The sequence below is a fragment of the Podarcis muralis genome, chromosome 13 (genome assembly GCF_964188315.1).
Source record: "Podarcis muralis chromosome 13, rPodMur119.hap1.1, whole genome shotgun sequence".
Taxonomy (NCBI): Eukaryota; Metazoa; Chordata; class Lepidosauria; order Squamata; family Lacertidae; genus Podarcis; species Podarcis muralis.
Window position 1 is genome coordinate 11600863 of NC_135667.1, and position 25093 is coordinate 11625955.

The 25093-nt window shown below is 40.1% G+C and overlaps 3 protein-coding genes across 3 annotated transcripts; all 3 read right to left on the reverse strand.

Moving 5' to 3' along the window:
- LOC114583427 (vomeronasal type-2 receptor 26-like) lies at window positions 1-8281 on the reverse strand. Its single transcript, XM_077918039.1, has 4 exons — window positions 7460-8281; window positions 3735-3962; window positions 1699-1825; window positions 1-905 (listed from the first exon to the last, which is right to left on the reverse strand). Exons 1-4 carry the CDS (start codon window positions 8279-8281, stop codon window positions 1-3), a joined length of 2082 nt encoding a protein of 693 aa, XP_077774165.1.
- A 3957-nt stretch (window positions 8282-12238) lies between these two features.
- On the reverse strand, window positions 12239-18275 carry LOC114583426 (vomeronasal type-2 receptor 26-like). The gene is made up of 4 exons (XM_077918040.1): window positions 17457-18275; window positions 16859-17086; window positions 14971-15097; window positions 12239-13140 (listed from the first exon to the last, which is right to left on the reverse strand). The coding sequence occupies exons 1-4, from the start codon at window positions 18273-18275 to the stop codon at window positions 12239-12241; spliced, it is 2076 nt and encodes a 691-aa protein (XP_077774166.1).
- Window positions 18276-18698: 423 nt separating this feature from the next.
- On the reverse strand, window positions 18699-21813 carry LOC144325286 (vomeronasal type-2 receptor 26-like). Its single transcript, XM_077918041.1, has 2 exons — window positions 21605-21813; window positions 18699-19029 (listed from the first exon to the last, which is right to left on the reverse strand). The coding sequence occupies exons 1-2, from the start codon at window positions 21811-21813 to the stop codon at window positions 18699-18701; spliced, it is 540 nt and encodes a 179-aa protein (XP_077774167.1).
- Between the last annotated feature and the right edge of the window lie 3280 nt (window positions 21814-25093).

Genomic DNA, 25093 nt, shown 5'->3' on the forward strand with positions numbered 1-25093 from the left:
TCATTTATACTTTTTTTGTGTCAGCTGCTGTCTGTTGTTAAGGTCAGGTCTCACCACAATAATGTAGCATTTTGGGAAAAAGAGGCAAGCCAGCAAGCCAGTACTGGAAGCCAAGATGGAGAAGATCTCCACAGCCACCATGTATTTTCCTCTGGTGCTCAGGTAAGTTGGAATAAAGGAGAGCCAAACACTGCAAAAGACCAGCATGCTGAAGGTGATAAACTTAGCTTCATTGAAACTGTCAGGCAACTTCCTGGCTAAGAAGGCCACTGTGAAGCTGACAGTGGCCAGGAAGCCCAGGTAACCCAAAACACAATAGAACATCAGGATTGACCCTTCATTGCATAACACTACAATTTCTTCATTCATTGAGTTTGTATCCAAATCTGGGAAAGGGGGAGAGGCTCCAAGCCAGAAGGCACAGATTCCTACTTGAACCATAGAGGAGGAAAGGACAATGGAATAAGACAGTTCTTTTCCTACCCATTTCCTGATACTGGATCCTGGTTTGGTAGCCATGAATGCCAAAACCACTAGTATGGTTTTGGCTAAGATACTAGAGAGGGCCACAGAGAAGACAATGCCAAAAGCGGTTTGTCGGAGAAGGCAGGTCACCTTATTAGGTTTTCCAATGAACAACAAAGAACAGAGGAAACACAAGAGGAGGGAAATGAGGAGAATATAGGTGAGGCTTCTGTTGTTGGCTTTGACTATGGCTGTATCCCGATGCTTAATGAAGATGCTGAGCACCAGAATTGTGATCAGAGAGAATAGAAGTGCCGAGGTAGCTGAAACAATAGCCAAAGTTTCATGAAAAGCTAAGAAGTTTGGAATCTTAGAAATGCATAGATCCTGGTCTTTGTTTGGATATTGATCTGCTGGGCAACTGACACATGTTTCCATGTCTGAAAACAAACAAACAATGCATAACAATTTGAAGCAACCAATACTATTCTTAAGAATTTCCTCACCATTAGTCCATCTAGCATTGTATTTTCCATTTCAAAATGTTTCAAAACTTTCAGCCCCAATGCTTTTACCCTGGATCAGCGGTTCCTAATTAGCTAAGTACTGTGGACCCCCTGTTTTTCAAAAGTCAAACATGGACCCCCTACTTTTGAAATTTTTGTTATATCTCTAGTAGTTTTTATTGTGCATATGGTGCCACTGACACCCTGTGTTGGCTATGCAGACCCCATGGGGTTTACAGACCACCAATTGGGAACCACTGTCTTAGATTAAGAAAAACTGAAAGTCATGTATTAAATCTGGAATTTTTTTCCATGAAGGACATCTGTTTTTATAACCACTCCTTTCCCCTAAAATCATATACTACATATAAAAATGAGTACATTATAGCTGAAATCTCTGGGGCCCATAAAGGTGACTTTAATGAGACTTTCACCTTCTCATCAAACAACCTTGTTCTTAGAGGAGAAACCACCACTTATATTCCCCCAAAACTTTATAGAAGTTGGAGGTAAAATATATTACCTCCCATTTTAAAATATTTTCTTCAAGATGTTTTAAAGATAAAATTATATTGATGTTATCTATAAACAATGAGAACAACACGTCAAGCCATATTTTAAGCCTTCCCTCCTCCAGTACATTAATGACAACAAAATTGCTGAAGAACACAGAGCTTACTAAAATAAATTGCATCATTTGGTATTGTCTTAAGATGACATTGTCCACCTTTCTCATTTGAGATCATTCCTTCTGGACATGGATCACAATCATAGCAGCAAAACTTCTTCCCCTCCTTCTTTTTCTTCCCGTATCCAGAATGGCAGATGTCATTACATACAGAAGGGGGTGGCACCTATCCAAAGAGGTAGGAAAAGATAAATGTTTTAGGGGATCAATGTAATCTCCAAGATCAGGTGATTTAACAGTAAATATGAGGACTAATAATGTGAAATATATGATCCATATGTGCACAGGTGTCACATACAGTGTGGTAAAGAGCTGCTCCTCTAATCATTATACAAACTCAACAAGACTGCAATATTCATATCTAGACCATCCACCATTTCAGCTGCACCCGAATTCAGTCTAATCTCACCTCACAACCTAACTGCATTTTCTTTAAGGATTTTATATATGTTCTTTGTTGTGACTCATGGTGATGGCAATTAAACATACCCCATTACAGTAGTTCTGTCCCTACCTGCATGGTCAATCTGAGAAACTAGTACTAGGGAACCATGCCATGGCTTTTGGGCTTTGGTGTCCCTTTAGGACCCATTCTGTGTTTTGTTGTCATTTATCATCTGTATGAAACTCTTCAGAATCATATCCTAGGACACAGTGTCATCTGTATGGTGATGATCTGCAGCTCTATCTCTTCACTAGATTGGAAAGAGAGGAGGTGGTGAAGGTACTGGCCAGGTGTCTGGAGGGAGTGATGGACTGGGCGGGGGTTGAATCCTTATAAGAGAGAAGTACTTTGGGTGGGTGTTTTCCATGCTTGGGAACATAGGTGTCAACTCTAGGTTGGCCATAGCATCCACAAAATCCCCCTTGAAGGGGCTGGGCACCCACAAATTTTGGTGCCAGGGCTATTCACGCTGCATGACACCCACAGCCCTGGGCACCCATGGTTGTGGAGCCAAGCTTGGCACTCCTGCTTGGGAATTATGTGCAAAACCTGTCATGGGAGGGGTTGCACTTCTTCTGAAGCAGGAGTTTCTACGTTTCTTTTTGGTGGCTAGGAGTGCTTATGCCCACCTTAGGCTTATTCACCAGCTACAACTGTCTCAAGATGTATGCATCCCGAACTTAGAATCATACAAACTCAATAAGATTACCATGTTCACTCTCAGCCCAAACAATGATACAGCTAGTGTAGCCTTTGCTTCAGTAATTTCATAAACAAGAATGCTGGACAATTGTGGACTCTCTGGTAATCATTGGTCCTCCTTTGTGTGAGATGTTTTGTGTGCACGTTGCTCTTTTTGGTATTGTGGGTCATCTGTTCATGTACAGTGGTACCTTGGGTTAAGAACTTAATTTGTTCCGGAGGTCCATTGTTAACCTGAAACTGTTCTTAACCTGAGGTACCACTTTAGCTAATGGGGCCTCCCGCTGCCGCCACGCCACCGCTGCACGATTTTTGTTCTCATCCTGAAGCAAAGTTCTTAACCTGAGGTACTATTTCTGGGTTAGCAGAGTCTGTAACCTGAAGCGTCTGTAACCCGAGGTATCACTGTACTGGTAGACCTCACAGCATTTTTTAAAGGGCAATGTTTTCTCCTTGATGGCTTACAATGTCAGTATCACATGCAATATAATATCATGTACAAGACAAGTGCCACCAACAAAACAGCAGACCAAGAAACAGCACCTCAGAAGCTGAAGGCACTAATATACAGGAAACATCATTCAAATAGAGTATCTCACCATTAAACTATCTCTCCTACATTGGTCTCTACAGCCACACCTGGTGCTGTAGCCTTCAAAAAGTTTGAACTCACCCCCAAAGGTGCACTTCTCCCTTATCTCCTGAGACAGACGGATGCCAACCATCCAACCATCCATCCATCCATGCAAGCAAGCAAGCAAGCAAGCAAGCTAGTACTATCCATCTAGATATGGAATCCTCTTTGTTTAAGCCTATATTTTAATAGTGAATATCAAAGTTAACAATGTGTGAAGTGCTTCTGTTGCAACCCATTTTGTGGGTAACCATATATTATGGCATTTCAGCCACTGTGCATTTATTTCCATACCTTAGTGAAGCTCCTGTGCCATTTGACTCTGTTTTCATTAATGGTGAGCTGTTTGCCAGGAGGGGCCTGAGGATCCAGCCTTCCCACTTTGACTCTGACGTAGGAATGATTTGGGAAAGTGACCAAGTTGGTAATATCAAAGCCAGCTGCTAACTCTCCATATTCATTTAATGTGATTTCATCTCCAGCACTGTTGTTGAATGAGATTCTCTGCAGGAATGAGTGGAGCTAAGTGGAAAGAGAATTGAAAGGTCTATAAAGCATTTCCATGAACACTCCGACAGGCACTGACAAACTACAGAATGTCTCAAGGGTATAATTTGACACAGTTTGACAAGCACTTCACTTGGCCAATTCATGCTGTTAAGAGATACTAAGAGGGGAAATAGGTAGGTAAGTTCCCATACACATTTCTTTAAAAAATTCTACCTCCACCGCCACTGAAATATGGTTAGGATTTCTGATAGCACCCTGCACACACACACACACACACACACCTTTTTTTAAAAAACCCCAACAGGTCTAATTTATGCCAGTTGAATTTTTGGGAAAGCCGTAGGTAGCTCTAACTCTTTTGATAGTTGCTGTTACTTACCTGCACTTTAAGAGTTAATACCTGTTAATTCCCGCTTACACTTATTTAACATACACACTTGCAGCTTCATGCGTCTGGTGCAAAAATATGTGTTTAAAAATGGTGTGCACACGGGGGGAAAATAAGAAAATGGAGTGAAAATGGAATGAGGGGGGGGAGTGAGTGAGTGGGAGAGCAGGAAAAAATGATCAGCAGCTTTCATGAGGGTGTTTGAGTGCAGAAGAGGTGGTTGGAGAGAGTGATCGGAGGAGTTCAGAGAGACTTGCGTAGGGCAGGGGTCAGCAAACTTTTTCAGCAGGGGGCCAGTCCACTGTCCCTCAGACCTTGTGGGGGGCCGGACTATATTTTTTTTGGGGGGGGGGGGAATGAACGAATTCCTATGCCCCACAAATAACCCAGAGGTGCATTTTAAATAAAAGCACACAGTCTACTCATGTAAAAACACCAGGCAGGCCCCACAAATAACCCAGAGATGCATTTTAAGTAAAAGGACACATTCTACTCATGTCAAAACACGCTGATTCCTGGACCATCCATGGGCCGGATTTAGAAGGCGATTGCCTACCCATGACGTAGGTGTTTGGAGACAATTGAGGAGGTTGGAGTGCTGAAGATGCAATTCAAGAGGGTGATATGCAGAGGCTAGAAAGACGTGTGTGTGTGTGTGTATGTATGTATGTATGTGGAGTGACAACAGGAGTATACAGTGCAGCAGAGGGAGTTGGTGAGGGTTGGAGAGACAACTGAGGGGTTTGTAATGTGGAGAAGGTGGTTGGCAGAGCTTCAGACTGCAGAAGGCATCATTGTCATCACCATTAGCTGCTGAGAAAACAAAGAAGTGGAAGGTGGTTCCTGCACTGGAAGAGACGTTAGCTGTACTTGACTGCTTGAGGGATGGCATGTCTGTGTGTGCAAAATTGTATGCAAAATTGGCCACAACAAATCCAGTATCCATGCCATCAAGGTGCATGAGAAGGAGATCCATGGGTCTGTGGCAGCAAGTCCAGCATTGACTGCAGAGGTGACAGCCAGGTGCAGGACAAGGCTTTGGTGAAGGAAGAGGGGGCGCTGAACTTGTGGCTGGAAGACACGAACTGGAAATACATTTATTTGGATGGTAGCATCTTGCGCCAATATGCTCCAAGCTTCTATGACCACTTCAAATCATCAACCAGCCTGTCAAAGTCATTTAAGCCCAGGTTGGCTTAACGGCTTGAAGAGCCATTAAACCTGAAGGATATCTGAATGACAGACAAGGCTGCATCTGCAGACGGAGACGGGGAAAACAAACACTGTGCCAAGCACTTCTGGCTACTGGTCAACTGCCCTGGTGCTTATATCATATGAAGTGAGGGAGATGAGGAGGAAGACTAGGAGCTACATTTGTCCCTCAGCAGTAAGTGCAGCAATTTATTATTGATGTTTCACAACTTTAACCTGTTGCAGGATCTTAGCCAGACCCAGTTGAATATAGTAGAGCGTACACAGACTTCCAGAAGCAATCAGTTGCAGGCAGGTAGGATGAAGCAGGAACAAGACGCTGCTACCAGTAACTTGATTACTTATAGGTGTTTATTATTTACAGCAGACTCACAAGTAGCTATATACAGGATACAGACACGGATCTTAACTCTCTTACTGAACAAACTCCAAACGACTCTCAGAACACGCACTGACCAACCAACTAACCAACAAGGAAGGTCATGAGTCATCATGCCTATGCAGAGACCTCAACCAATAGCAGAGTTGTATCCAAGGTCCCATATCTCTAGGCAGAATAACTCCCTCTGCTCAGCCTTCTTGGCCTTTGTCCAACTCCTTAAATGCTTCTGTGGGAAGCTGTGTCAGATTGCACGTAGTCAAAAATCCCAACATTTATAGGATAGCTTTTTAATAGTTTTCTAGAGGTTGTTCTAGCCTTACGTGATTTTGCTTATACGTGGAATGGCGAGGATTGTAAACCCCATGTAAAATGTGAGATAGCTGTAGTTGTTGTTAATCTGTCACTTATAAAAATCTGTGTCATCTAAAGTCTTGGAACCACAAGGGTCATCCAGTCCAACCCCCTGCAAAACAGGAAGCTCAAATAAAGCATCAGTGACAGATGGGCTATTTAACCTCTGCTTAAAAACCTCCAAGGAAGGAGAATCCATAACCACCCAAGGGATTCCATTCCACTGTTGAACAGCTGTGTCAGAAAGTTCTTCCTGATATTTAGTCAGAATTTTCTTTCTTGTATCGAGTCCTACCTCCAGAGCAGAAGAAACAAGTTTGCTCCATCTTCCATCTTGACAGCCTTTAAAATACTAGAAGATGGCTATCACATCTCCTCTCACTCTCCTCTTTTCCAGACTAAACGTATCCAGATCCTTCAACTCGTCTTCATAAGGCTGGGTTTAGAGACCCTTGATCATCTTGGTTTCCCTTCTTTGCAAACATTCCAGCTTGTCAATAGCCCTCTTAAATTGTGGTGTTCAGAACTGGATACAATATTCCAGGTGTGGTCTGACCAAGGCAGAATAGAGTGGTACCATTTCCCCCGCTTGACACTATACATCTGCTGATGTAGCCTAGAATAGCATCAGCCCCCCCCCCTACACCACACTGTTGAGTCATGTTATCCTTGTGGTCCACCAATATTCCTAGATCCTTTTCACATGTACTGCTAGTAAGCCAGGTGTCCCCCATCTTATATTTGTGCAACTGGTTCTTTATGCCTAAGTGCAGAACCTTACATTTGCCCCTGTTGAAACTCATTTTGTTAGTTTGGGCCCAGTTCTCCAATCTGTTAAGAACACATTGAATCTTGATTCTGTCTTCTGTGGCATTAGCTACTTCTCCCAGATAGGTGTCATCTGCAAATTTGATGAGCATCCCCTTAATTCCTTCATCCAAGTCATTTATAAAGACGTTGAACAACAACAGTATCCTGTGGCATCCCACTTGTCAATTTTTCCATTCGGTATATGTATTTTAAAAAATATCCTAATTCCCACATTTGTGACAAACTTCCTAATTTTATTCTTTTATTTCTTTACTTATAATTGAATGCTAGCTCACATGACAAATCAGCACAGTGCACAACACTAAACAATTTGCAAAACGAATACTTTGTAATAGGAAACCCTACCTGCCAAGGTTCTACATATCGCAGGGCAAGTCTTCCCCCAGCAGCTCTTCCTTTGTGGATGGCTCCAGCCAAATGCATGCTATTCAAGGCATGTGCCAAAGCATAGACAGCATTATAGATACTGTAGCTGTGACCAGTCATGCTCATTTCAAAAACTGGTGCAGGGAGGCTCTCCAGCATTTCCTCTCCAGTACATGCGGCACGAATTACTTTTAAGAGACTGGAGTTTGAAACTAAGCAACTGTATGCATGTTCCCAGAAATCTTTGATAAAACCATTTCTCCCCATCCAATCAGGATATATGTCCTGAAGAAAGTCTTGAAAGTTGTGAATCTCCTTGGAGTGAATCGCAAAGGAGATAGCACCATGGAACATTTGTGTATCAAAATAAGCAAATTTTTGAAGGACATATAATATGAAATCAATTTGGGCTGTTGTAATCCACACTTTTCCTGCCCGTAACTTCTTAGGAGAAAGTAGTAGCTCAGCTACCTCCATTGTCTTTATAGCACTTGACAACCATATAATAGATAGACTTTCTCCATATATAAGAACTGCGTTGGCTTTGCTCTTCATGAAATTTGGTAACAAAACCCTTTTTTCACCCAGCGTTTCTAGCACGTTACCGGAATAATGCATATTTGGTTCGACTCGTTCTGTGAATTCTGAACAGATTCCATTCTTGAAAAGCATTGGTTCAATTGTCTCTAAGAAGCGCTCTCCGGCATCATTAGCTGGAGTGATGAGCCCAACCCATTTCCACCTGAAATGCAGAAGTAACTGAATAATTCCCTGATACTGAAGGCCTTCACTGGGGACCATGCGGTAAAAAGAAGGAAACTTGGTTTGATGATTTATGGCTGGTTCAAATGAGCCATATGAAATCTGAAAAAGAGAAAAGCCAACACTTTCCAAATGGAAACAAGAACTCATGCTATTCCAGTTTCTTTGAATAGAAATAGAAATCCTATATAACCGAAATGCGCTAAGTTTAGGGAAAGCAGCAACCTCAATTTATATATAAAAACACAGAGAACCTTGCTCAATTGTATCTGCAGATATTTAGTATTGTTATTGTTATTATGGCATCATCACAGCTATGCTTGTACACATTGACAGAGAGCAGCGTTTATCATTGTTCTATTAAATGTCTTGCTAAGTGGATTGAGAGAAACTCCAAGGTGGAGGTGCAGCAACAGAAACTATTGATCATGTTCTTTTGCTCTGTAACCTTTATAGTGACAGTAGAGAGAGGTTGATGCTCTATCTACTAAGAACTCATCCAGGAAGATCTACAGTATTCGGAAATCCTGAAGCTCACCATAAGATTATATATGTTATTGTTCTCTGGCCACAATAAACCACATCATATAAAATATCCCTAAAATACAAAAATACAATACCAATCATTTTCAGCAAAACTCAAAACAACTGTAGTGAAATCCAGCAATGCAGCAAGACAGCGTAATACTGGCATCTCTGTATCTCTCTCTGAAATGCGAAAGGCAAGAACAATAACAAGAAAACAGTGTTTGTAATTAGCCTCTGAAAGTGAACAGCGCTGAATAATATCATACTTCCCCAGGAAGGGAATTTCAAAGGAACATTCTTAGTTAATGTGTCCTGAGTTATTTATGCCTTTGTACACCAGTATCAATGTCATAAATTGAGATTGGTAGCTCACAGGCAGCCAACGCAGTCCTTTCAGGATTGAAGTAATATGGACCAATCTAGGTGCCTCATTTACGAACCTGGCACCTTTGCAACAATCTTCCATTACAACTATTAAATACACATCACCCTTCTTACACAGATTGTTGGATATGCATACTACGCCCCTATCCCAAATATATCCACATATTACATCCCCTTTTCCTTCTTCCAATTTAACACTCCATATTTATGAATTAGTAGATTCCTACTGCAAGGAAACGATAACAGTGAATTATGGTACAAAATCTCCATTTCCCAAAACCCATATTCTACCTGCGGAATCTTGTAAAGGCCTAACACATTTGCCATGCACCAGGTAGTATCAAAGCCAAGTCCCCCAATGACTCCTATGACATTTTTCTGGATAACACAGTTGTAGTTGGGAAGAAAGTGATGCGATTTAAAGAGCAGGTCCAAAGTGGTTCGGTATGTCATTCTTGAATTAAAATAGCTATCATAGCTGTGGAACCCAAGAGAGACATTGGGCAATATCCTGGGATTCTCATTGATTTCATAAACAGCAAATACGAAGGCCAGCATGTGCTGGTAAAACTTTGTCATCACCCTGCAAATGAAGTGAGTTACCATTTCACGGGAAAAATTAAACAGTGTACATAACCTATATATAAGAGTTTAATCTGCCTGCCAACAAAGAGGCAGCACAGCTGGCAAGGATTATTTGGGGGGTTTTTAAGACAATATTCAGACACTGCTGTTTCTTAAAGAAAAAAATCAAAGTGTTCTCTACAGTTGCTGCACACTTTGTTGACATCTTCATGAAACTATCTATTGATGATTTCTTACAACCAGTTGAGACCCCATGAGCATAGAAGTGAAATTACTATTTTAGGTCCATCACTTAACACTTGCTTACAGTGAATTAGGTTTGCCATTTCAAAGCCCAAGCACCCAGTTTTAAGAGATCGTTTTGGAGCTCTTTACAATCCTTGTTTGTTTTCTCTATCCTGAACATTTTGGTATCATAAGCAAAACTGAGTACCTCACTTTTTGGCTGTATGTAGAAAGGCTCTTTTAAAAAAAATCTATCCCCTTTCTCTTTCTCCTACTCCCTTTTAATTCTGTCTTTACAGCATTGGATTAAAAAAGCACTTAATGTTAACTGACAGTATGTGCATAGCATATGTTCATGGAGATTTCTAATAATCCCCCCCCCCCCAATTCATTTAAAAACTAAAGTTCTAATGCTATTTCCCTGCCAAATCAATCAAAGCTTTCTTCAGTCAGATATAATGTATAAACAATAAATAAAATAACCTTAAGTACCGGTTACTTACATTGGGATGCCAATGAAGGTTTGAAAAGGGTGTTTCTTGAAGGATAATTTGGGGACTATGTAATAGATATGAGATGCTATTGCACCAATGACCAGGTCACCTGGCTCATGCCACTCGTGTGGAACAGGAATAGGGTAATTTGTTGTGCATGTAACACTTTGGACTTGGGCCACCATATTGGGGAGCAGCAGAAGCAGCAGGAGCAACATCCTTCTATGCATAGACTCCTCTATTTCCCTCTACAATTATTACTATCACCCACCTGCTTCAAATAAGATAGATTTGGGGGCAGTTGATACTGCTAATTTGGTACTTAAACAGACATGTGCCCAACTTATTGTTAACTCAAACTCTGTCACAATATAATGGCATGGGTGACAAATAAGATACATGCCTCAAATACATAATTTGATTCAAGACTTGAAAGAGGGTTGAAAGAGGGAAACTGATAACTGACAAGTAACAGAGCCCAGCCTGTCTCCCCACCCCCTTACTACAGCTGTATATGGAGCACTGAAGAATTTATAATCATGTCAGACTTGCTCGTTGATTTTTTTTCCCACCCTGATGTTTTGGCCAGGAGAATTGATTATGGTAATTTTAATAATTACAGGGGAGAAAATCACTTGTGCAGTGCTTTTGGAGTCTATGGCGCATCAGCAGTAGGGGATGACAATTTGTCACATCGTATTTGTCACATTACAGAATTAAAGATTAGAATTGGACCTGCAAGGTCATCTAGTCCACTCCGTGCCAATCCTTGACATCCACAAGTAATAACAATAATAAAACCCACTGATGGGCAGGCATCAATCCACTTCCTAAAAATCCCTTCCTAAGAATATTTTTAGAATTGAACCCATCCAATCCTTTCCCCGCTTGCCTAATTTGTTACAGCTGGGGGCTGCTACACTCCTCCACCTATGTAAGATGTATTGGACATTGTTTGCTACCACACTAATGGCATACTGGAAACAATTCTGGAGAGAGTTCTGACATTATCAGGAGGTAGGGACACTGGTTAATAGTGTCTAACCACTTTAGAAACAGCACATCTGATCTGAGGCAATCTGACATGGTTGAGAAGCTCCCTGCCACCAGTCTTTCACTCAGATAAGAAATGTAATTCAGCAGACTGAAAGGCTTGTCCTACTAATGTAAATCAAGAACATTTAATATTGTTCCTCTGTATATTGTTGCACTATGGATACCCTCATCCTTGATAATAATGGTCAATGGTAGGGTGATAGGAGTTCTAGTCCAACAATTTCTGGAGCGTCTTAGATTGGCTATTCCTGGTGTAAAGGAAGTTGTGGTATGTAGAGAAAGGTCTCATGCTTTGTGTGATCTCTTTCAGAGCTACTTCAGATCTTAGAGCCTTCTGTGCCTGGAGCACTCCCTAAAGCCAAACCAGTCATTTAATCCATCCTGTGTCTACTCAGGTGTGAGATTCAAGAAGTGTAGAGGTACTAGTTCACCCTATGTGCAGATGATTTTGCAGCTCTCCAGAATTTTTCCTGTGCCTAGACTGATCTGCTTCAAATGTCTTATTGAAAGTGATGTTGGATCTTATCCACAGTTTCATTCCTTCACACAGTCCCAATTCAAATAAAAGACATATGTTCCTATGTGGAATAGCAAGAACATAAATGATAAGATGAATCCTTCTATTATTTATATTTTTTCAACTTCCTGACTAGGAAAGGTGCAATGAGACTGTGAATTGTCAGCAAGGCCAAGTAGCCTAAGACCCAACAAAAACTTCTGTCATTTATATCTTTCTCCGTATCAATTGCTCTCTGTTGTTTAACTCAGGCCTCATCACAATAATGTAGCATTTAGGGGAAAAGATGCAAGCCAGTAATCCAGCACTGGAAGCCAAGATGGAGAAGATCTCCACAGCCACCATGTATTTTCCTCTGGTGCTCAAGTATGTGGGAATAAAGGAGAGCCAAACACTGCAAAAGACCAGCATGCTGAAGGTGATGAACTTGGCTTCGTTGAAAGTGTCAGGCAACTTCCTGGCTAGGAAGGCCACCGTGAAGCTGACAATGGCCAGGAAACCCATATAACCCAAGACACAGTAGAACATGAAGACTGACCCTTCATTACATAGAAATATAATTCCTTCCCTCATTGAGTGCATGTCCACATCGGGGAATGGAGAAGAGATTGTCAGCCAGAGTGCACATATCACTACTTGAGTTTTAGAGCAGCAAAGGACTATGGAATAAGCCAGTCTTTTCCCCACCCATTTCCTGATAGAAGATCCTGGCTTAGTAGCCATGAATGCCAAAACCACTGATATAGTTTTGGCCAAGATGCTAGAGAGGGCCACAGAGAAGATGATGCCAAAAGCGGTTTGTCGGAGAAGGCAGGTCACCTTATTAGGTTTTCCAATGAACAACAAAGAACAGAGGAAACACAAGAGGAGGGAGATGAGGAGAATGTAGGTGAGGCTTCTGTTGTTGGCTTTGACTATGGCTGTATCCCGATGCTTAATGAAGATGCCCAGCACCAGAGCTGTGATCAGGGACAATAAAAGTGCAGTGGAAGTTGAAACAATGGCCAGCACATCATCAAAAGCTAAGAAGTTTGGTATCTTAGGAATACATAGATCCTGGCCTTTGTTTGGGTATAGATCCTTTGCACAACTTGCACAATTTTCTAAATCTGAAAAGAAGTTAACAAAATATTGAACCAGAATAGTTCCGAATATTAAAATCTGTAGCAGCAGCAGTCCACCAAACATTATATTTCATCATGCAAATTTTGACACCTTTCTGCCCAAGATGCCTACAAATCCTGCACATAGTCTGGAACTTTCAACAGAAGCAGCATGTGTGTCCTAGATGTACAAGCATTCCCTCATAACCTGCTTTTAAATACGATAGGTTCTTTATTCCACATATTAACGAGGAATTACAGTTTGCATAATGAGTGCCATCCCACCAAATCATACTCAAAGTAGTCCCACTGAAATAAATAGACTTAAGTAATTTGAGGTTTTCCACTATGAAGTGGTTTATAAATTTTATGAAATAAATACATAAATTGATTTCAGTGGGTCGATTCTGAGTATTACTATTGCCCAATAAGTTTTAATACTAGAAAATCCTGATCCCTTATTTTTTAATCCTGAATAATAACGGCATTTTTACTAGCCCTCTTGTTAATGCCATAAAATCTTTATGCGATGCTCATAGTGATTCTTATGCAATGACTGGTTTCTGTTTGTAATATTAATCCCTACATGTTGTACTAGTTTGGCTGATCTGTGCTGCATAAGTTTATTTTTTTATATAGATTCCCAATTTATCTCTACTTAGACTTTCATAACTTCTCATTCTTGTTTCATGGCAGATCACAAGCTGAAAGGAAGGACACAGCCAGCAACAGGGTCTACCATAACTTTTGTCTGGGTGCTCATCCCTTGTCAATATGTATCGAGTCTTGCCCATGTTTTGCATAACACTGTGTCCCATGTGATTCTTCTCTCACATGCTTGGTCTGAATGATTTCAAAATAGCAATTCATTATCCTCCAAGTATAAGTCCGCTTTCTAGTGTATTGAAATGTTCCAAAAATGTACAAGCATTCCTATGGTACTTGATATTTTGTCTTGGGCAAGCCTCCTTTTATCATCCTGAACAACTTTTGCAAAACTTGAACTTTCTCTCTTTTATGTCTTCTTAACCCAAGTTCATCCTCAGTTGCTGGAAACTTCTTAAGTATCATAATTGCTTCTCAAGGTCCCCTTCCTCTTTGACATTTGATCCTAGTAAGAATGTCTCCACTGCATGCATTTCTTTCTCTGGATCATAAGTGTTTTTCAGAATACTTTCTCATACACAAAGCAATTGATTTTTGCAATGTGTCTGAGACTTCAGCTAGAAGCTTTTCCATTATGGGTTGGATTGAGATTTATGGTTTATCCAAAATTCCTCTTCTCTCTCAATACCAGAAATTAAATATACCATCAATGGAAGCTCCTTTTATGGATTCTAAATCTCAGGTTCAGCCATTATTACACTATGCTAACTGTGAATTTGTTTGTGTTAAAATGTATTATATGCACAGTATTTTCCTGAAGATGACTACAGTAGTACTTTGGGTTACATACACTTCAGGTTACAGACGCTTCAGGTTACAGACTCTGCTAACCCAGAAATAGTACCTCGGGTTAAGAACTTTGCTTCAGGATGAGAACAGAAATCGTCCTCCGGCGGCAGCAGGAGGCCCCATTAGCTAAAGTGGTGCTTCAGGTTAAGAACAGTTTCAAGTTAAGAACAGACCTCCGGAACGAATTAAGAACTTAACCCGAGGTACCACTGTAACAGAAAATATGAAGAAACTGTACCTAAATGAACACTGAGAACAAGGTACAACAACATAATTTTAAAAAATGTGCCAAGTTAATTATAACAAACTTGCAAAACAGCCTCTCATATTTTACTTCAGTAACTTGGGCAATCTGGTCTACCATGAAATAGCATGTCCTACCCTTCTCGTTTGAGACCATCCCGTCTGGACATGGAGCACAATCATAGCAGCAAAATTTCTCTCCTTCTCTCTTTTTCTTCCCATAACCAGGTTGGCAGATGCCATTACATTCTGAAAGGGGTGGCACCTATCCAAAGATATTGGAAATTTAGCATTGAATAAAGTTAAGGGAAGAGTTTAGTATTAAATAGTTTGTAGAATTCTTCTTCCATCTGATATCTATCATGCTTTAAGCAATAGTACACAGGGGGCACATTCCTTCCGTATTCAAACTCAGAAAGATTCAAAGTTCTATACGTAGTCTTACAAATGGATTAAAACTAGATTTGCATTTCATTGGATGTTACAAACTGAAGGCTTGACTCATAAATCTCACATAAAGTAATGACAGGAAACATCTATTTTCTGTAATATATATTAGGCCCTGCCAAAATTGTGTTGCCATTCCTTATTTCTTTATACCTTTTTATACTGCACTATCAGGCAATGTCCTCTCTTGGTGGCTTAAAAACATACACCATATGCAAATACAATCTCAATAAACCAATATTATATAAAACACAACCTACAACCTCTAAATCAGCTTATATCAGCAGCCAGGTGGAACGGAAGGGTTTTCATCCTATTTCTGAAGGACAACAGTGACAAAGCCAAATGAACATCTCAAGGGAAGTATTTCCATAGATCAGGAGCCACCACAGAAAACATCCTGTCCCTAGTAGCTGTGTATGTACTGAACTCGTTTAAAGAGTAGCCTAAAAAGCAGAACTGCCAATAATGATCTTAAGGAGTTGGGCGTGCTCACGTGCATAAAGAGAGTTCTTCAAATGATAGCTTGCCACCAATGAAATATTCACTTTTCATATAAAAGCCATTTCTGCAATATGACCATAGAATATGGCATTCCAATGATGTTCAAATTTAATCATGCATTATGTTAAGAAATGCTTTTTTTAAATTACAAGCGACTCTCCAAATTGTGGGGGAGGGGCTACGTTTTGGGCTCCCCCACACATAAGTGAAATGCATGTAAGTGGGGAGCATCCTGGAGAGTTGCCATGGCTCGTGAGGCGATCCTCCCCAGAGCCCATCAGGTGGGGAGGCTGAGAAGCCTCAACAAAGCCCCACTGTGCCTCTGGCTTTCAAGAAGACCCTTTCCAGAGCCTTAAGAGCAGCACCTTTCCCCCCCAAGAGGGTACACAAGGGTATGAACTGGCACCTCTTTTTGTATTGTTTAAAAGTGTGGCACTTACTGTAACAGCTTCGTGATGAGTACTGGCACCTATTTTTCCAGAAAAACCCCCACTGCCTAAGAGGATGTTCTTTTGGGCTACGGGGAGAGTCTCCTCGTGAGCCATGAGGACTTTCCAGCTCTTTCCTGACACTTCTGGGTTACCCGTACTGCACAAGTATGCAGACATATCCAAATAGATTGTGCATAAGTGGGGAGTTGTTTATACTTCATATCATTTTCTGGATGACAGTGAATACCTGAATACCAGAAGTTGTGTCTCCACCCCCATCATTCTGCCCATATACTGAGGTCCAGCTTCGAGGGCCTTCTGGCAGTTCCCTCAGAGCAAGAAGTCAGGTTACAGGGGACCAGGCAGAGGGCCTTCTTAGTAGTGTTGCCCGCCCTGTGGAATGCCCTCCCATCAGATGTCAAGGAAATAAACAACTATCTTGACTTTTAGAAGACATCTGAATGCAGCCCTATTTAGGGAAGGTTTTAATGTTTAACTTTTTGTTTTGTTTTTAATAACCTGTTGGAAAGCGCCCAGAGTGGCTGGGAAGATATGGCTAGATGGGCGGGGTATAAGTAAATAATAATAATAATAATAATAATAATAATAATAATAATAATAATAATAATTGCATTATTATCCACCTGAGTCAAACTTCTGTGCCATTCAATTCTGGCCTCATCAATGGTGAATTCTTTCCCAGGAGGAGCCTGAGGGTCCAGCCTTCCCACTTTGACTCTGACATAGGATTTATTTGGGAATGTGATCAAATTTGTAATATCAAATCCAGCGTCCAATTCTCCATGTTCATTCAATGTAATTTCATCTCCAGCACTGTTGTTGAATGACATTCCTTGAAGAAACGAGTGGAGCTAAGTGGAAAGTGAAAGAGAATCAAATGGACTAACAAAAATAGGAATTGGTTATTGAAATAGCTTTCCTAGATGGATTTTACTTATTTTTCTTTTTCAGAGAACCTTTACACAATGGAAAGTTTCTGACTTTCAGTAGCCGACAAAGGAAGAGAGTGGAAAATCATGAATCACTTTAAATTCAGTTGAAGTTGCTGTCAAAAGAACTTTCAAAAAGAATAATGGAGGATAAGTTAGGGTATAAACATTATCATCTGAAGGGAAGGGAAGAATCTGAAAAGCATGACAAGAGCTGGGTGCTCATGTTCTGTAGACATTGCTTTGTTAATGGAATATTGGTATCACAGAACTGTCAGTACAGAAACATTACCTTCCAGGGTTCCACTTTCTGATAAAATAGCTTGTCTCCACCCTCCATTTTTCTGAAGTTGGCTTTAGTTGAGGAAGTCATATGTAAGGCTTGTGCCAAAGCATAAACTGCATTATAGATACTGTAGCTATGGCCAGTCATGCTCATTTCAAAAAATGGTGCAGGAAGGCTCTCCAGCATCTCCTCCCCAGTACATTTGTCTGCTGGCACAGTGGAATTTGAAAGTGAGCAACTAAATGCTTGTTCCCAGAAATCGTTGATAAAACCATCTGCATCTGCCCATGAAAGATTTATATTCTTAAGAAATTCTTCGAAATCCCGAAGCTCCTTTGCATGAATTGAGAAGCAGATAGAACCATGGAACATTTGTCTATCAACCTCTGTAATCTTTTGAAAAGTGTACAATGTAAAATCAATTTGGGCTGTCGTAATCCAAACCTTTTCTGGAGATAACATCTTTTTATACTGTGGATTGATTTGCTGAAGTATCTTGACTACTCCTATAACACCTCCCAACCATCGAACAGTTCCACTGTCTCCATATATAATAACTGCTTTGGCCTTGCTCAGCATGAAAGTTGGCAAATTATTCAGTAGGTCATCAACCATTTCAAGTACATTACCTGAGAAATATAAATGTTTCTGAACTCTTTCTGTGAATGCTGAACATATTCCATGCTTGGAAAGTATTGGCTCTATGGTCTGCAAGAATGTTTCTCCCCCTTTGTCGTTTATAGCAATGAGCCCGACCCATTTCCATCTGAAATGCTGAAGTAACTGGATAATTCCCTGATACTGAAGGCCTTCATTGGGGACCATGCGGTAAAAGGAAGGGAACTTGGTTCCATCATTTATGGCTGGTTCAAATGAACCATATGAAATCTAAAACAACAACCAGACATTTTAGAGTGGAATCAGCGGTCCATAATCCTTACATTTATTATTTTCCCCCTTTACCCTGAAATCCTATAAATTTCCAACAATTTAAGCAAAACTCTGCATTATTTTATAGGGACAGACAGACACACCCACCCACTTTTGCTCACTCATATCACTTTGTGCAACAATTCCCCTTACATACAATAGAGTTAATTTAATAGAATTCAGAAAGCCATCTTGCCCTTATCATTCACATCTCTGATTATCCATGTTATACCCCCCCAATCTGTTCCACTTAATTCAGCTTTTATTCTTTCCCATTCAAGTTCCTACTAGAAAAGGAGAAAGAGAGTGAAAAAGAGATTAAAGGAAATCCCTCTTATCCCCAGACTCAAATCCTACCTGTGGAATCTTGTAAAGACCTAAGATGTCTGCCAAATGTGAAGAAATATCAGACTCAAGTCCTCCAATTACTCCTATTACGTTATTCTGAATGCCACATTTGTAGTTTGGGACAAAGTGATATGATTTAAAGAGCAGATCCAGAGTGGAACGATAGGTCATCTTTGAATCAGTATAGCTGTCGTAGATGTGGAACCCAAGAGTGACATTGGGCAGGATCCTGGGATTATCATTGATCTCATCAACAGCAAACACCAAGGCCAGGATGTGCTGGTAAAACTTGGTCACCACACTGCAAATAAAGTGGCTGGCTATTTCATGGGACTTTTGAACAGTACACAAAGTGGTTTTGTCTCAGTAGTGGTCTACTCTAATCCTAACAATTAAGCTGTCAGAGTATACATATAGGATACAACCAGCAAAGTTAGTCATTAATGAAGCTCTGCAACAAACGTGGAAAATGCACCCTGACTCCATTTTACTGGATTGTGCTTTCATAAGGATAGGCCCGTTTTGAGCAGTCTGAAGCTCAAATCAGATTTTTAATCTCTCAGCAGGTATAGACTGTGGAGATGTCTATAGAAAATGGATTGAGTGTCTTAAATTTCACTTCATGAGTGCTGTCCATTTTGCTCTTTATCACCATAGAGCTTCAGCTACAAATGCCTACTGAAGTGTGCTACAGTTTTTGGAACTATTACCACATTCAGAGCGTTTCTGAACCTGCAAAAACTCTCTCCAGTATTGGACCTCTGTGTGTATCTTTAGAATCCAGCTTTTTATAGGCTGAAACCCAGGGGTAACGAAACATAAAAGGAACGTGAGAAACTGCTTCTTATCCAGCACACCAAGGTCAGTGTTTTCTTTACAGGCTGCCAACTACTGTAATGTATTCTCCAGTGTTTCAGAGAAGGGTATTTCCTAATCCTATATTTAAAAAACCAGGGACTGAACCTGGGACCTTTGGCATGCACAGCCTGTGCTTTACTGCCGAGCTCTGCTGTGCTCTGTAAAGGAAAAGAGTTATATTTTTGCTCTCATTCCCAGTTTTCCCTTAGCTTTAAGCCTCTCATTCTGTTCTATAGCGCATCCCTTTTGCTGGTAACCACATTCTACTGGAGATTTAAAATGAAAACATAGTATGAAATAATATATGTGTATTTCCTCACTACATCTTACTCTTCATAGGTTGAAAGCCTAATGATAACCTGTAGGTTGAAAATTAAGGAAATGGGCATTTTAAGCCAAGTCTCTCTATGTGCATATATTTCAATGAGTCATCAATAATTAACCATCAACCTCACACCCTGATTTTTGCTGGAAGTCACTGATTATTAGGCTATAATATTAGTCTGACTCAGAGAAAATGGACAATTAATTAATTATAATTATTAAATCCACTGCCCAATGTTTAGTATGAATAACTCAAACTAGCTAACAGAAACGTTATTTTATTATTTTCAAAACCTAAACAGGATTATTATTTCAATTCAGTACAGCAAAGAAAATTCACAACAGCCAAAACTAGTTGAATATATAAATTTCTGCAGGAAAAGATTGACAGCAAATATCTCAGGCAGAGAAAGTACCAAAGAATCAATTAATCCCAAGGTCCTTTTTTAAGAGGCAAAGAACACGCTATTAATAATTACAGGTTATGTGTGACAAGCCAGATGAACAATTTTGAAGTCTTACTACATTTCATGCAAGAACCCATTGCACCATTTCAGTATATTTAAAAAGATCCACAGCACATCTTAGCTGAAAATAAAATTGCACATACTATAATACATGAAAAAGAAGAGGCAATTTAGAGTCACTAAGTGTTGGGGACAGGTGGACATTCTACAGATTTGATGCATTTACTGTAAAGCGTTATCTAAAAATAGTACACCAGAAATTTCGACAGAGTGAAAACATGAAAATTATCAAGGATTTCAGGACTACAAAATACAGAATCATTTAAGGGGCTTGAGTGGCAAAATTAAACTTGGAGGAAAAAATGTATGACATTGAACCCACAAGAGGATAATAAAACATTCAAGTTTTAAAGGACACAGCAAGTTCGGTCTTGTCAAACCAGAATGCACCTTAGATTGCAATTTTAGATAGAGCAGCCGGCACATTTGGCCTCAATTGTTCTGATATCATCTGAAATGCCTGTGGGGTCTGCATGTTGGTCATTTTATGTGTCATCCACAGTTTTTTTCTCATCTCATCACAATATTTTAAAACTGTCCCCCCCCCTTTCATTCCTTGCACCTCCTAACAAATAAAGCAGGAACGTTGGGAGTCACAAGCTGGTGAGTGAGGAACAAGCCAATGACCAGAGTCAATAGTTGTTAGGGCTACACCTTTCTCTCTGTCTTCCTGTGATTTATTTCCCACCTCCTAATTTTCCCCATTCCTCTCTCCCTCTCCCTCTTAGCTGTCTCACTTCCCCACATGCTTTCTCCTCCATACCACCCATATGCTATTAAGCTGAAGGCTATGTGAGGCCCATGGGGTAAAAGTTCTCCACTCCTGAAATAAAGAACTATAATGCTTGAACAGGTCTGAAAATTTGGGTGAAATACAAAAGCTGCCCCATACTCCCCTTACATAATGGAAGCTCTCTGAGGCTATGTATTATAACAAGACCACAGAGCAATTGGATTACGAAAGGCTAATGTTTCCAAATCTTCAACTGCTAGTATAGGTATAGTCTAAATATAGAGGCATTTGAGTTTTTCATTTTCTTAATGTCCAGCCAGCCAGCCATGCAAAAGCAGGTTTATTTCTGGTTTTAAACAGTAATCAAAGCCATTTGCAGACAGCCACACTAATAGAAAGAATTGGTCAAATGAAATCAAGGGACATTTCCTTACGATGGGGTCTTATAGGAGACTTGAGAAGGGTGTCTGTTGAATAAGATTTTGGGGAAAACGTAATTCATATGAGACACCATCCCACCAATGAGGAGATCACCTGGCTCATACCACTCATGTGGAATATCTACAGGATTATTATTGGTGAGCTTAACTGTATGCACTTTGCACAGCAAATCTGGGAGCAGCAAAAGCAGCAGCAGCAACATCCTGTACTGTAACTTCACTTGGAACCCGGGAATTCCAGTTTACAATATTAACTGGTTGATCACTGTAAGAACAGAATGCTGGACTAGAAGGGCCTTTGACCTGATGTGGCAGAGCTGCTATTATGTCAGGATCTTATTATTACAAATCTGCTGGATTTGAAGATCAGTTGGATGGCATCTGGCTCTGCCAAGGAGCTTCTCAAAGGGACATCTTCCAATCTTATCCTTAACCTCAACAGCATGCCATATGCATGCCTTGAATGCTAATTAGGAAACACTGATTTGAAGCTTGACCTAAACAATGAAAGAAGGAAACTAACTAAAATGACAGTGCCCTGCCTCTCTCTTCTCCCTAATATTAGGTGTCCCTGGAACACGTATGTACTTATAATGATTTCAGAAGTGCTTGTTTAACTGTTTTCCACAGTATTCTGGAAAGCACTAGCCAGATGAGTTGATTATGGTGGTTTTTATAATTACTGGGGAGATAATGACAACTGAATTATTATTTCTTTACTCCATTGTGAACCATCAATTACAGAACTCCAGAAGTAAATATGTTCAGCTGATTGTAGCTATTACATTTTAGCATCAAGATCTAAAATCCTTGTGATGAAATAATTGCTACTCTCAAAGATACGAGAGGAACTTTCAGATCCATTAATTCTATTTCTTGGGAATTGGGACAATGAGGGTAGAGAAAGTTTTTCTACCCAGAGTGAGGGGAGAATTTAATGTAGCATTGGGGAGATAGTTCCACAAGCATTGCTGCATGCCAAATTGGGGGGAGGAATAACCTTTTGTCCTCTTGTGCACAGTTTCTGTGTGTGTGTGTCTTGTGGAAGGTGTGGGGAGCATGCAGAGGCTGGAGAGGAGAGAAAGCCCTGTTGTGCTAGTTGGATATTAATTTTTTTCCTGTTTTCAATAACAACTGTATTAATTGATGTAGGGTTCTTCAACAGTTTAAACCTCATCGTACAAAGAAAATCACTCTAATGTGAGTTTGCTTGCAAACTTACATAGTGCTTATTTGTCCTTCCTCTGTCTTATCTGGGTAAGCTTCCATGGTGAAGGGACTGTGGCTAGAAATGCTTCGACCTATGGTGACTATGATCTGTACACTTCAGCATCTTCTGGGCCAAATGGCTCTGTTTGGTTGAAGTCTTATCCTCCTTCTCTGAACTCTTTTTTTAAAAAAATATCTTTATTAATTTCAAATAAATATATTTATGAAAAACAGGTGTACATACAAGTAAACAAACATACAATCAAACAAACAAATAACAGAAAAATCAAACAAACCACCACACTATAAGATATAAGAAGATTAATATAATTATCATCATATATACTCTTGGTATTGAACACAATCATTAAATTTATAGAAAAGAAATTTAAAACTGACTTGCAATTAATCTCATTGTACTTTGTCTATCCATTACTGTATATGGCACAGTTACATATTTCTTATATAATTTCTTTTTACCTCCCTACAAACTTATATTTATACAATGCAGGGATCAGTCTAATTCTGCCAAGATGTTTTCTTTTATTCCATAGTTTTCTAAATATTCTTTAAAGGTTCTCCAATCCTTATAGACTTTCGCTAGCTGCAGATATTCTACCATTAGGATTTGCCAATCTTCTGTGTTGGTTATTGTTGTGTTTTTCCAATTTCTTGCTACTAAAATTCTGACCACCGTTATTCCGTACATGAACAATGTTCTTTTCGATTTCCCTATTTCTTTTGGCAAAATGCTTATAAATATTTTTTCTAGCCTCTTTTTGAATGTTAATTTAAATATTTTTTTAAGTTCTTCATATATATTATTCCAAAAAACACAAATATCTGTACATTACCACCACATATGCAAAGAAGACCCAATTTCTTTATTACATCAACATATAGATGATCTGTTCTTATACATTTTAGCAAGTTTTTCTGGAGTTTCGTGCCATCTATACATCATCTTCATTGTGTTTTCCCTGAGATTGTAGCAGGCCGCGAATTTTATGTCTTCCCGCCATACTTTTTCCCATTGTTCCATGTAAACATTATAGCCCAAATCTTGCACCCATCTCACCATTACAGCTTTCACTTGTTCTTCCTTTACCCCCCATTCCAATAGAAGGTTGTATACCCGTGAGATATATTTTCCTTTACTTTGTATCAATTCTTTTTCAAATGTTGATGTTTCTTTTGCAAGTCCTGCTTTTTTATCAATGGTTAATCTTTGATGCATTTAAAAATATTGCAGCCAGTCTGTTAGATACCCTTTATTTTCTTCATATTTTTTCAATATAGGTTCATCCTGTTGTCCTTCTAATAATAATCGGTATGTGGCCCATTCCCCATCCATATTCTTTTTCTTAACTGCCTGTGCTTCTGTAGGTGAGCTCCACGGGGGAATCCTGGGTTCTAGTATTCCTTTATATTTTGACCAGATCTTATATAATGATTTCCTTATTAAATGGTTCAAGAAGCCCCTGTGGACCTTTACCTTCTCATATATTAAATAGGCATGCCACCCATACCAATTATCATATCCCTCCAAATCTAATACATCGAAATCCCTTAATGTTGAGGTAAAGGTAAAGGTACCCCTGCCAGTACGGGCCAGTCTTGACAGACTCTAGGGTTGTGCGCTCATCTCACTCTATAGGCCGGGGGCCAGCGCTGTCCGAAGACACTTCCGGGTCATGTGGCCAGCGTGACGAAGCTGCTCTGGCGAGCCAGTGCAGCACAGGGAAATGCCGTTTACCTTCCCGCTAGTAAGCGGCCCCTATTTATCTACTTGCACCTGGGGGTGCTTTCGAACTGCTAGGTTGGCAGGCGCTGGGACCGAGCAATGGGAGCGCACCCCTCCGCGGGGATTCGAACCGCCGACCATGTGATCAGCAAGTCCTAGTCGCTGAGGTTTTACCCACAGCGCCACCTGCGTCCCTCCCTTAATGTTATCCAATCTTTAATCCATAATAATGCTGCAGCTGCATGGTATAGCTCTAGATCAGGGAGCGCGAAGCCTCCTCTCTCTATTTTATTTGTTAACAGTTGGAATTTTATTCTCGGCTTTTTTTTCATTCTCTGAACTTTGCCCCCCTACTAATATTAATTGAGAACCAAAGCTAGCTTCAGTTTTTGCTGTCATAAATCTATCATGGAAGGCAGGTTGTGTGAGTGTTCAAGGCGATGAAAAGTAGATTAAAATAAAAAATATACACACTCAGGCATATTGGGCATGAAGGGAGATTTCCTGTCACCTGATTCTTCAAAGTCACA

Bases quoted from the DNA above. Each gene is read 5' to 3' on its own strand.
- LOC114583427 (XM_077918039.1), bottom strand. From the start codon at position 8,281: ATGGTCCCCAGTGAAGGCCTTCAGTATCAGGGAATTATTCAGTTACTT. The intron at 3,963-7,459 runs GTAGGGTTTCCT...CTTTCCACTTAG, and splicing joins GATATGTAGAACCTTGGCAG to CTCCACTCATTCCTGCAGAG. The intron at 1,826-3,734 runs GTATGGAAATAA...CTCTTTGGATAG, and splicing joins GGCACAGGAGCTTCACTAAG to GTGCCACCCCCTTCTGTATG.
- LOC114583426 (XM_077918040.1), bottom strand. From the start codon at position 18,275: ATGGTCCCCAATGAAGGCCTTCAGTATCAGGGAATTATCCAGTTACTT. The intron at 15,098-16,858 runs GTGGATAATAAT...ATCTTTGGATAG, and splicing joins GGCACAGAAGTTTGACTCAG to GTGCCACCCCTTTCAGAATG. The intron at 13,141-14,970 runs GTAGGACATGCT...ACTTCTTTTCAG, and splicing joins GATGGTCTCAAACGAGAAGG to ATTTAGAAAATTGTGCAAGT.
- LOC144325286 (XM_077918041.1), bottom strand. From the start codon at position 21,813: ATGTTGCTGCTGCTGCTTTTGCTGCTCCCAGATTTGCTGTGCAAAGTG. The intron at 19,030-21,604 runs GTAAGGAAATGT...CTTTATTTGCAG, and splicing joins GTCTCCTATAAGACCCCATC to TGTGGTGACCAAGTTTTACC.